This window comes from Diabrotica undecimpunctata, chromosome 2, assembly GCF_040954645.1.
Source record: "Diabrotica undecimpunctata isolate CICGRU chromosome 2, icDiaUnde3, whole genome shotgun sequence".
Lineage (NCBI taxonomy): Eukaryota > Metazoa > Arthropoda > Insecta > Coleoptera > Chrysomelidae > Diabrotica > Diabrotica undecimpunctata.
Genome location: NC_092804.1, coordinates 41,880,906 through 41,894,081, shown reverse-complemented (window position 1 = coordinate 41,894,081; position 13,176 = coordinate 41,880,906). Strand labels below are relative to the sequence as shown.

Genomic DNA, 13,176 nt, shown 5'->3' with positions numbered 1-13,176 from the left:
GTCTATTGTGGATTTCTGCCCACAGAAATCACATTGATGTCCTCCAACTAGTTGTTGAGCATTTGGTCTTAGTCTGTCGTATACGCTATTTGATAGTAGATATCTTGTAGGCTATATTCATCAACATTATTGCCCAATAATTTTTGCATTAAAGTTAATCTCTCTTTTTGTGTAGTGGGATGATCATTACGGCAGTAGTCCCATGATTGTGACAGTTATTTATAATTCCATATGTTCATTACTGATTCAAAAAAACACCTCTAACTATTTGAAAACGGAAGCAATTACGAATCCTATAGAGTTTGGGTTGAGCCACGTGGAAGAGCTTGTCGTAAAGGGTTTTGAGAACTTCACGTAATTTTATTGAACAAACCTTATAACCAACAAACTATAACTGTATAATAACTCAAATGTAATTTAAATGTATCTTCATCGAAGTGGGGGTGTCATCATTCTCCGTTCATCCTGGCGTAAGCATCCTTCTGTCGATGGAGCGCGTTCGGTTTGATCGGGTTGGATCGAGACGCAGTCGCGCAATTGGTAGGATTTAAACTACGATGTGCTCGAGCAGGTCCGTACTTAACACCACGGTAAACTATGGTACCAAGCGTATTGCGCTCCATTGCGACGTTAACAAGCAATTTAAATAGTCCTTAAACTTAAAGATTACTCCTTACATGCGTCGAAAATAAGGCAGAAAGCAAAAAAAATTGGGTTTAATAAAAAATTTAATATATATAGGAAAACAAAATACAAATAAATACATCATATATATTGATACAAATAAATTTTTGCTTTAAACGTTTTTAACAGTCTTTGAACGGTTACGAATAAAATTCTATTTCTCGCTTCTTGACAGCGAATTGATTTATGGACATTATTTCAGACCGTTCTTGTAAGGCAATTTTTACTTCATTAGCGGTAACTTCACTGAAGCCTCCCCTGAAACAAAAAATAAAAAGGCGTTATTTACTATGAACTAATAAAAAATTATGAATTATAATATGGAATCAACAATAAAATCTCAAAAAAAGATTAAATAAGTTAAAATTACAAAATGATTTTGACTATTGTCGTGTTGCTTCGGATAATAAAATATTCGCGCGTCGCGTCTGTTAACGCATTCTGGAAGATAGTGAAGAGTTTGGTTCCAGATTGGCGGTAAGATTGGCGATAAGTAGTCTTTCTCTCTTTTGATAAGATCCGCTTCACTTCCTCATTACAAGATTACAAAGTTGTTTTATGTTATAGTGTACTTAAAAAGTTATAGTCTAACCAAATATCTAAGAGAGTCATGAATATTCAGCTCAGTGGGGTGCTATTGTTCCGAGGGGTGAAATTTCATAAACAAGGAATCGACCTGTTCTATTGAACAGGTAGATGATTTGTTTACGTAATTTCACACCTCTAACAATAGCACCAGGCTGAGCTAAATATTGAGTTTATTAGATATCTTAGACTTTAGAACCAAGTTTCAATTAAAATCGAAACAAGTTCAACGCTCTGGAGTACAAAAGCAACGAACTGTGTAGTATGCAGAAAATTTCTTAAATATCTAATATTCAAGTAATCAAAATTTTCTAGTACGAACCTGGACCGAGCATAAATATTTCCCCAATTCTCTGTTTACATTGTGATGTCCTATGTAACTAGGACGTTAAATATGGTTAAATTTATTTGTATGTGTTAGTTTTGAGATTTTAACTGGGAGTGATTCGAGGTTAAATAGCGTGTTTGACGAGAATTCTGGGTTGTCCCATTGCAAGGATCGGAAGAGAGGTAAGGAGACGGTGGTAGCCGGTACACAGATCGAGGGTCGAGAGAATTTCAGTTTTAGGTTGGAAAGATGGCCCATTGAAAGCAGACGTTTAGTTTAGTCGAAAAAAAAAACCGACAAATTTGTAAAAAAAGGTGATTTTTACTCAAAGTAATGTGTCAATTCTGAACAAGTGATCAATGCGTTTTGTTGTATGCCGTATCTCATATGAGATATTTGTAAAATGTCGTTTTACAACAATTTTGAAGATAACCATTTGTTGCCATTGTGTTCAGTTGTACCTGTTCTGTTTTTTTAAGGAGCCGAGTTTTCCAAGGTTTGCGTTCCATTGCTAGCTTCCATCCTCATTTTGTTATCCCTGGTCGTCATCCCAGTCTATAGATGCAGTTTTTTGTGTGGCATTAAAAGTAAAGAAATTTTAGTGAAATCAAGGAAGGAAGAGTCTTTATCCGTCATCCAGCAGGAAGTTCCTCGAAGTGGCGTCCCATTTTAAATAACTAGAGGTCCTTCTTGTTGTTTTGTTTGCCCATTTGTCCAGGAGATTCATGTAAGTACCCCTTTGTTTCATTTTTGTAGTTCATTCACTTAACCACGACCCAGCTTCTCCGAATAAACCCTGAGCGCCGTTCGCATAAGTTTCGTTTATTTTGCTTGCTCTATATCTGCCCCCAATAATTTCTGTCCCCAATTTTCAACTCCCATAATAATACCCTATGTGGTAGACAAAATAATCGTTACATATATGAGTAAAAAATGATGTTTAATCTTTTGCATATTTTGTTTATTACGTATTGTTATCACCAAATTTATCAAAAGCAATTGTTAGATACCTGTATCAAAGAGTGCCTTGGGAAAATCGGTGCTTCCCTGATCTAATAAAGTACCAAGGATCTCGAAGTCAAAGATATGGTTATGGTGGAAACAACCATAACCATAAAACTAGGCAAACTGGAATACAAAGGCCATATACTGAGCAATTGACAACGATACAACCTGCTTCAAATAATACTAAAAGGCAAGGTATATAAAAAACAGGTACAGGTACAGGAAGAAAAAAAAAAATGAAAATGGTTTAACTCAATTACTACAGATCTTTTCGAGCAAGAGTCAATAAAATCACAATATTCGTGTGTCCTACATCCGTAACGTAAAGGCAAGACAAGAAGAAGACAAATATATCACCAGAAAACTATTATTTACCTGTAATCTTTCCTACAAACTAAATGATGATTGGACCTCCTTATTAAACCCTCCGCCAAACATTTCACAGCCTCCAGCATCATTCTTGCTGCTCCGTTCATAATTACACCATCTGAAATTTCTTCAGATCGTAAAATTATCCCACAATCTAACGCAGTTTCACGAACGAAATCGCACTGGTCCTTAAGAGAACTATCCGATATATCTATGTAAGTCGTCGTTACACTCGCATCTGGTCGTCGCGACGTTGAAGGAGCTGAATTATCTGAAAAAAAAAACTTGATTAATAATAAGTTATTGATGAACATTTAATCGATACGATTTAATAAAAATTACTTTTATATAAAGTTACTATTTCACTAATAGAGTCACCAATCCCTCGCAACTTGCCGAGACCCATTAGTGTAGCCGTGTTCAGAACAACTACGGGGCATGACTACCTGGCCTCCCATCTACATCGCATCGGCGTCCGAGAAAATGACAACTGTCCACTATGTGATCAGCCCCAGATGGATGCTGCTCACCTTCCAGAGTGCCCAGCCCTGAAAACAGACCCACCCGAGGAGGATGAAGATCGCCTACGTGAAACCGCTCGTATATACTGGTCAGCGCGCCACCAAATGGCTAACATGCCAAGGGTGGGCGTTGGCTAGTAAGTAAGTAAGTACTATTTATTAAAGTAAATGTACTAATAACTTGTTTCTATCGTAAGATCATTTCGTAAACTGAATAAATTTAACATGTATAAAACATGTAGGAAGACTATTATTAATGACGAAATAATAAAAAATTGCTTAAAATAAGGTTATACAAAATCAGAGAAATATGTTTTGGAAACAAGCAACAATATTGTTATGCACTAGTTCTAACACCACTTCAATTAAACCACAAAATACTTAATCATAATAATTTCTAATATTCAAACATAACAAAACACAAAAATAGAAAATCACCAAGAGAGGACAGAATACCGAACGACTCCTAAAGTATGCAGGGCCAGATCTGACCAAATAACTATTAAAACTAATCCAAAAAATAATAGAACAAAACAGAATTCCTCAAGAATGGAGATCAAGCATCCTAATACCTCTCTTCAAAAAGGGAGACAAATCGGAACCGGAAAATTACAGAGGAATTAATTTATTAAACACAACACTAAAATTAACAACCAAAGTGATAACAAATAAATTGAATGAAATTATAACACTAGCAGAAGAACAACAAGGTTTTATGTCGGGAATATCATGCAACGACGCTATCGTTAAAACCGGCATATCTATGTTTCGTGGACCTTACAAAGGCAATTGACTGGGTCAAATTAAAAGACGTTATCCACTTACTACATGCAAGAGATATACCTCTAGAAATAATCAAAACGATCTGATCTGATCGATTCAAAATCTGACCCTATAGATGCTCACAGACAGCTGGTAAATGGTATTTTAGAAAAAACCTTTACTGATAAGCCAGTCGCCTGCGCTCGGTCCACAGCGACATTCGACGCTTAAATGTTTCAGTAGAAACCTAAGACTGGTGAACACACTGAGTCTTTCTTTTTGAATACCAGTTATCTTTTTCTCTTCTTTTTATATAGACATGACTCAGGAAAATCTGACAATTTTAAATAACTATTGTTTCCCGAAATTTTTGGGAATTTTTTCACTTTTTTTTTCAAATTTTACTTTTTTTGCTTTTTGCATTAATTAGTCTGTGTCATAACTAACGACATTCCTTTACAGATTCTTAGTTCTAAGACTAATTAACACTTTATTTTCAGATTCTTAGTATTAAGATATCTAACCCCTTCCTTTGCAGATTCTTAGTTATACTACTAATCAACTTTTATTGCAGATTCTTACTTGTAATAAACATTTAATTGTATTTTAATAAAGGTATTTTTCCCGCTAGCTAGTGTCCAGATATAACCTATATGTCCACGGACCGTGATCCCTATATGCTCCGGTCCAACATAGCTATGGATAGTGCAACTGGACCACCTTCCCTCATTCCCGAGGGTCTTATCCAGCGACACTACATCAGTGTCAAACTTAGTACACGGACGGCAATCTAAATTTGCTTTACCAGATGGAACCAGATCCGACAATATTGGCCACATTACAAAAAGAGACGATAGTGCAAGAATGCCGGATGTGTAAAAGTAATACTATTTATTTATGTAAAAGGTGTAGAGTGCATCTACACCCCGAATGTTTCGAAAATTTTCACCTTAAAATTTAATTTACATTTAAGATACGATATGCTCCTTTAATAAAAATTGTACTATTTTTTCTTGAATATGAGAAAAACAATTTTTTTGGTTGTAAATTAGTCTTAATTTATGTGTTTTTAATCCAATCTAATAAATTAATTGTCAAATTTCTCTTTGTTTATTGTATCGGTCGTTAATGGGTTAATACTATAAAAAGAATAAACTTATCTCAAATTTTCTTTACTTACCTCAAAACTATTTTAAAGTTAATAATAAAAGTCTATTTAATAAGTATATTCCCAAGAAATAGAATACACTACCTATGCTCATATAAAACGTGGAACGAATAAACTAAAATATCATAGTTATCTCATTCCCTTTCTTTCTAAGAACGTAAATATATATAGACCAGAGAAATGTTGACAAGTTTACCGATGCTTCAAACTATTCAATGAACTTGTCGAACTATACGCTTGTTAATCGCACCAATTTGTATTGTTACGGGGACAAATTTTTATGGGACTATCATAATTTTTCACTTATTTACATGGGCGAAGCATACACAACAAACATGACCCCGGTAAGAATTTACTTCTGAGATTTTACATGGTTGCCGTTAGCACTTCGTTCAATTTGTAGATTAGTCACCTTTAATTGAAAATTGTCGGACTATAGTCTGAAGTATGCATCAATAACATCGGTAGATGTAGAAACGACATTTTCGAAATATAAATACTTATTATCTGACAGAGAATAGTATTAAAATAAACGACACAATCTCGATGATTACAGTTTTAATTGTCCGGGAACAATATGTCCTCACTCACAAGAGAAACAGCACTCACAAGAGTTTTGGTCCGCAGACGCCAGCCAACTGAGTTCAGATGTCGAAAATTTAAATTAACTTATTAAGTAAAATTACATTCAAGGCATGGTCAATAGTTTGTTTTAAGAACACTAACCTAAGTCAAAGATCCATCTGTCATGTGTTAATCATATAATTTTATGTATTTAATAAGTTTAATATCTAGTTAGGACGACAAGTCACACCGTTTGTCCAGTTAGGTAACTAACTACGCCACCTAGGAAAGAAATCTGAACTACTAACATCTGACATTTCAATCATATTTCGTTCTTGAAACGATACGTTTAATTAATAACACTAATAATATTAATTACACTCGCAACATTGCCAAAAATATTGGTTGCAGTAATTTTAAAATAAGATTTAATAAAAAAATAACAATAAAATTAAAGACAGTCAAGATTTCCTTTCACGCAAAAATAGTCTATGTATCTGTTGATACGTATTTCGCTTTAATAAAGCTCATCAGAACAGTTATTCATAGGCTTTCTCAACGTGAAAATCAATCTTTTCCTGTCTTTGTGAAGCAACGATAAAATGGCTTCGAAACGGACGCAATAGCGACATCTGATATTAAATCCGTAAAATAGTTTCGAAACACAATTCAGATAACTGCCTTAATCTGAACCTTCTATAAATGCAAGGTATAACAGACGCTGATAAAGATGTTAACTGTTCTGATGAGCTTTATTAAAGCGAAATACGTATCAACAGATACATAGACTATTTTTGCGTGAAAGGAAATCTTGACTGTCTTTAATTTTATTTTTATTCGGATCTACTCTGTATGAGTACAAGAAACCAATTCGCTAACGATTTCTGCTTAGCTGAGGAGACATGTCGTGGAATGCAAATTTTAGATTCCCCATGTCTCTATTAACATCTTTATCAGCGTCTGTTATACCTTGCATTTATAGAAGGTTCAGATTAAGGCAGTTATCTGAATTGTGTTTCGAAACTATTTTACGGATTTAATATCAGATGTCGCTATTGCGTCCGTTTCGAAGCCATTTTATCGTTGCTTCACAAAGACAGGAAAAGATTAATTTTCACGTTGAGAAAGCCTATGAATAACTGTTCTGATGAGCTTTATTAAAGCGAAATACGTATCAACAGATACATAGACTATTTTTGCGTGAAAGGAAATCTTGACTGTCTTTAATTTTATTTTTATTCGGATCTACTCTGTATGAGTACAAGAAACCAATTCGCTAACGATTTCTGCTTAGCTGAGGAGACATGTCGTGGAATGCAAATTTTAGATTCCCCATGTCTCTATTAACATCTTTATCAGCGTCTGTTATACCTTGCATTTATAGAAGGTTCAGATTAAGGCAGTTATCTGAATTGTGTTTCGAAACTATTTTAAAAAAATAACAATTTAAAGGTTTATGTTAGTTTAGATTTAAACACCTAGCGGCACCTAGGAGAGAAATCTGAACTACCAACTGACAGAAACTTATCTGACGGCAGAATGTAAAATATTTATTTTCCAAATAAAGCACCGAATAAAAAGTTATCTGGAAAATAAATTGTGTTTATTGTAGTTTGTTATTATGTTGTATGTTCTCGCGAAATCAAAAATATAACCTAAATATTGTTGTTTAATGTGGGTAAGAGACATGGATCCGGTATTAGAAGATTTTATGAAATCGTAGAGTGTGACCAATATGATGTTTAATGTTTATAAACTTAGTGCGAGATTATAATATTTGAAGCAGAATCGAACATTTCAATTTTTGTAATGATAGACTTTTTTAAAAGGTTTAAGTAAACCGACAGTGATCCATATTCTGAAAAAATATTGTAAAAAATTGTTAATAAAAGATTATAAAAGAAGGCGTATAACTCTTTTTCTTTATTTAGTTTATGTATTCAATGTTTTCATAATTTTGATAATTAAAAAATTTGATTAAATAACGAGATATTGGTGCCAAGGATTAAATAATAGCAGTATAGGATTCCAAAATGAAAAATATGCACATAGTATATTATAATACATAATTATAAAATACATTTATATATAAAAAAATATCCAGATGTATACAAAATATCCAGAGTGTAGTACGAAATTTTCAAAACTTTCAATAAATCTTCTATAGAAGAAATTCTGACAATTTCGTGATACTTCTTGGATATGTTTTTCTAGGTACCTATCAGGTAGGTATAAATAATTCTGTATTCTTGATAAGAAGTTTAAATAGAGATAATAGAAATGGGTTATTACTTAGAGATTCTGATTATACAGTGAAGCCATTTTTAAGGACTCCACTAAACAGTCCATGAAAAAATTTCTATAATGAATTCCATATTAAAAACAGATATGTAACAGAACTTTTTATGTATGGAAGTGAAGGTTTAGATTTCATCCAATAGAAGTGGCTGTAAAGTTGAAAAGATTCAACCGTTCTAATCTACAGCAACATTCTACGAGTATAACCTAGCGAAAGATCAAAATGAAGACAATTTTGAAGATGAATTGCTAAATGAAGACATTATTGAACTTTCTGAAGTTGAAGATGTTTAAGCTAACGTTATATAATATTTTAGTGTTATGGAGAAACCTCGGAAGGTTCATTAATATACATGTCAGTGAAAAGACAGGTACATTTTATTTTATGAATAAATGTCTATTCTCCAGATAACTATCTGTCAGATAGGACAATATTTATCAGGCGGTTAAAAGACCATCCCTTTCATACAAGAAGTTTATTATTTTACAAATTTAATATTATTATTTTGAAAATTTGTTGATCCTAAAAGTTGGCTGTGAATTTGGTGATCGATAAAAAAATATAATACAAAACTCGAGTTTTCCCAACAAATGAATTGCCAAACTAGAATTACGCTGGTTTTTATAGGTAGATCGATTTCATAAGACGACTTTACGCAAAAGTTCAGCAATTCTCCAAAAGTGAGTTATTTGTTATGAAAGTTGTACAACAGATTAAAATACTATTTTGTTGTCGTCCTGGTCTTAAATAGAAGAAAGACAGAAAAAATTGAGTGGAGTGATGGTAAATGGCAATTGATTGGATCCCCCGTCGCATGTTGACGGGCAAAATCACTAGTAATTGGATAAAAGATTTATAACCTCGAAATAAGAGAATTACTGAGAATTTTATGGAAGGGTGCTCCTTGTTTGGCAAAGAAATTAGAAAATTGTTTAAGATTATTTTTCATTTTGGAAATACTTACTTACTTAATCAGTAGACTCATTTGTACCTTTCGGTGTTGGACCGTTTAAAATACAATTCATTAAATTACAATATTTGACAGTCTTCTGAGGTGTCCTAGCTCTTAACGAATTTTCTCCATTCCTTCCTATTGGATGCCATCTGTGTTGCTTCCTGCCAAGTCTTACCCTTACTCTGCAGTATCTGCGAGATGTCACTGTTCCATTCTTTAATGGGTCTTCCTCTTCTGTTCTTCCCTATTGGTTTGGCGTCCCACACTCTTTTTACTTGTCTATTATTGTCCATCCGGGTTAGATGTCCGAACCATGCCAATTTTTTCTCCTTGATTGACTCGAGTATCGGTTTGATTTTGAGTCTTTCTCTTATTTTTTCATTTCTGATTCTATCAGTTCTTTTTACTCCTATCGTTGTTCTGAGGTATTTCATCTCTGCTGCCTGAATTCTGCTCTGATGTCTTTTGTTTAATATCCAATTTTCTGCTCCATATGTCACTGTAGGTCTATATATTGTTTTGTATATTGTCATCTTGGCCTTTGTTGATATTTATTTGTTATTAAGGAATCCTCTATTTAGTGCTTGGAATAGTTTTCCTGTGTTTTCCATTCTGTTGATAAGATCGTCCTCGATGTCTCCTTTGTTGTTGATTACTGTTCCTAAGTATTTGTATGAATTTGTCTGTATTATTTTTTGTTGGTCATTTTGGAAATAAACTGACTTAAAAGGATCAACTGGGAGAAAAGTGAAGTTATTGGTATGTGTCGTACGACATACGACAGTATGCCAGTAGATGTCGTACGAGCACGGTTTGTCAGTCTCTGCGTTGGGATTGGTAAAGAACACCGCGTGATGACGTCATTTCGGCCACCCGTGGTCTCATCAGACTCACGGGCTGAATATAAAATCAAGCAGGAAATACCAACAAACCTTTCCTAACTGTTTTTCACTCAAGTGGTAAGTCTACAAAGGTTCCATTTACTTTGATTCCAAGAGTTACTCCAATCTGAATAGTTCAACTGTAGGTAATTTTGTTTGCCAAAATAGAAAAATGCCACAATAAACCAAACTGAAGTTATTCTTACCTCCTTCTGTTTCAATGTCGACCTTGACATCAATTTCCAATGATTTATTAATATTGATCGCACCTGCTTCAACCTCTGAAAAACAATCATTAATAAGTCTAAGATCCTCCGACGAACGTTTGAAGAATGCAGCAGAACTAAGCACAGGTGAATACTTATGGGATCGGGCGTACATAAAAATGGCTCTTGTACTCCATTTTCGTAAACTTGGAAACCTCGCAGACAAGATTTTCTTAATTTCTTTAGCTCGATTCCACTGCAAATAAAAAAAATATATTAATAAATATCAGTGATTCTAAGATTTTCTACGAGGCTATTCAAAGCATTTTTACATATGAATCAGCAAAATTGTATGAAATTAAAATTAATATTGACGAAGAAGTGGTAGAGATCAAAGATAAAACTACTATGAAGTTAGACAAAAAATATCAGGAATAGATCGGAGCCAAATAACTACTCAAAATATAAATATAAGATGGGAACAAATCAAATACATTCTGGTCAATAGTACAAGGGAAAAAATTCCAAAACCACGATCAAGGGCAACAAAAGATTGGGTGACATCACACTTTTTATATATGAGGAATAAAAAAGGAAAATATAAAAATAAGAACACAATCGAATAAGGAAATTGAATAAGGAAATATGAGGGCAAGTAAAAGAAGCAAAAGAGAAATGGCTAGAAGAAAAATGTAAAGAAATGGAAGAATTAGAAAAGAGGTATGATTATTTTAATATGTATAAGAAAGTGAAAGAATTTTCATATATCAATAAAACAATATTGCCCTATCGTAACAAGAACTGTTCAGAGAGACAAAAGTGTAAACAAGAGATTTTGGTGCCGACCGTAAAGTTTGGTTATATCTTTATAGAATTAAGCGGCATGTATCATCTGGAAATATCCACGATTTCGTAAAAAATCAAGAACAATTCTCCGACGCGGATGTTATTGTAAAGGAATTCCCGACTGAGGAAAACCGTAATAAGTGTTTTATGTTTGGGATTACCGAAATCTAGCAACAATCTAATTGACCCAAAGGAATCGGTTTCAAACATTTCGACTTCAGTAAATTCCACAACTATCAAAGTAACAATAAGGATTTTTGAAGGCCTTTCCGAATAAGAAAGGAGTTAGTATTTCCCAACCAAGATCAAATATATAATATTTGACAATATAGGGCACAGGCATAACAAAAATAATATTGTCAGTGCGGTAGGTGATAAACTGGATAACAGTATATCTAAATCTAATATCAGTAATAAATGTTCTATTATTTTATACAACATATGTTCTGTATGCAATAAAGTTGAGGAACTGGAAGTGTTTCTTAGCGAAAATGATTGGCCAGGTCTTGTACTTTTAACTGAGGTTATATGCTCTAGAAACACTTTGTACTTATTACTCCTTAATTTATAAATTTTGCAGATCTGAAAACTTCCATGGAGGAACATTGATTCTAATTAATACGATATTTCAGTATAATTTCAATTTTGTTGACTACAATAAATTTAACCACCTCTGCATTTAATCTGAATTTGAAATCTCTATTACTTTCAGTAAGAAGTTTAGTACTTTTCTCTAAGTCTATTATTCAGTTATTCTTTCGTAGATTGGAATCCTTCCTTGAAAAAATTCCACAAAATGCTTTTATTATTTAGCAGGTGACTTTAATATTGATTATCTGGATTCATCACACAGCCATGTTATTACCATTATAAATTTACTTAATAGTTTTAATATGAGAATGCTGGTTACCGAACCACCCAGAGATAACAGCATATTGGATTATATTTGTACTAATCTTCATCTGGATCTGGTGGTGTGCAGGGTGATTCCTTATTTTTCATCGGATCATGATCCCGTTTTGAATCTCCCCTTATGAATCCATCTTACTCAGCAAGGTAGGGTAGGATTTTCAGAAAATGTAATTTTGACAAGTTTATAATTATGTACTCAGGAATAATGGCATAATATTTTTTGCTCTCCTATTTAGCTCTATCAATTTCATCACACGCTCATTTTCAATTTGGCATTTCAAAAAAGAATTCTTAAATCGAAAAATAAAAAAACTTGAATTACTAAGGGAATCAGAATTTCCAGCATTACAATCGTAAAACTACATTGTGGCATGTTAAAAACATATAACATGTAATAATGAAGTTTTTATGCATTTCTATAAATATAGGTTCACCTGTAGGAAGGTTTAAAGCTAGAATGGAAAATGATAATAACAAACAAAAGGAATCTTGGCGTATAGTTAATAATTTTAGAGCTAAAGTTTCCCAAACTACTGATATAGCCCTTAGACCCTAGTGAGCCGAATAAATATTAATGCTAGGTAGGTCCAGAACTCGCTGGAATTATTAATTCTTCTTCTGATCCAATGCATTTTTTAAATGGAATAAACATTAGAAATTCCTTTTATTTTCTTCCTACTAACTCAGCTGAAATAAAAAATATTATACAAAGCATTAAAAATTCTATGGCTGCAGACTGGGATCATATCGCATCTAAAGTTTTATCTTATCTTCCTGATAATGTTCTGAGAGTTTTAGGTAATTAACACGTCTTTTTCAACAGGCACTTTAGTGATTGTTTAAAATTTGCTAAGGTTATTCCTATGCATAAAGGTGGTGACCACGATTTACCTGATAATTATCATCCCATCTCTTTGTTATTATCACTTTCAAAGGTTGTAGAAAAATTTGTAAAAATCGGAATGACTTTCTTAAAACACATAATTTCGTTTCTTCCTTTCAATTCGGTTTCCAGTCATTAAAAAGTACATACATATGATGCCATCTTCGAATTCATGGAAAACCTATACTTGGACTTAAATGAAGATATG

At 33.2% G+C, this 13,176-nt stretch overlaps 1 protein-coding gene across 3 annotated transcripts in view; it reads right to left on the bottom strand.

Moving 5' to 3' along the window:
* Positions 1 to 715: 715 nt before the first annotated feature.
* The window catches only part of LOC140434455 (uncharacterized), a 46,159-nt gene continuing 33,698 nt past the window's right edge, over positions 716 to 13,176 (bottom strand). For all 3 annotated transcript variants that reach the window (XM_072522722.1, XM_072522723.1, XM_072522721.1), the window contains 3 exons: positions 10,328 to 10,583; positions 2,978 to 3,242; positions 716 to 942 (listed from right to left, as the gene is read on the bottom strand). In XM_072522722.1, the coding sequence (XP_072378823.1) occupies positions 825 to 942; positions 2,978 to 3,242; positions 10,328 to 10,583 (639 nt within the window). In that variant the 3' untranslated portion in view covers positions 716 to 824. The remainder of the gene's footprint in view (positions 943 to 2,977; positions 3,243 to 10,327; positions 10,584 to 13,176) is intronic.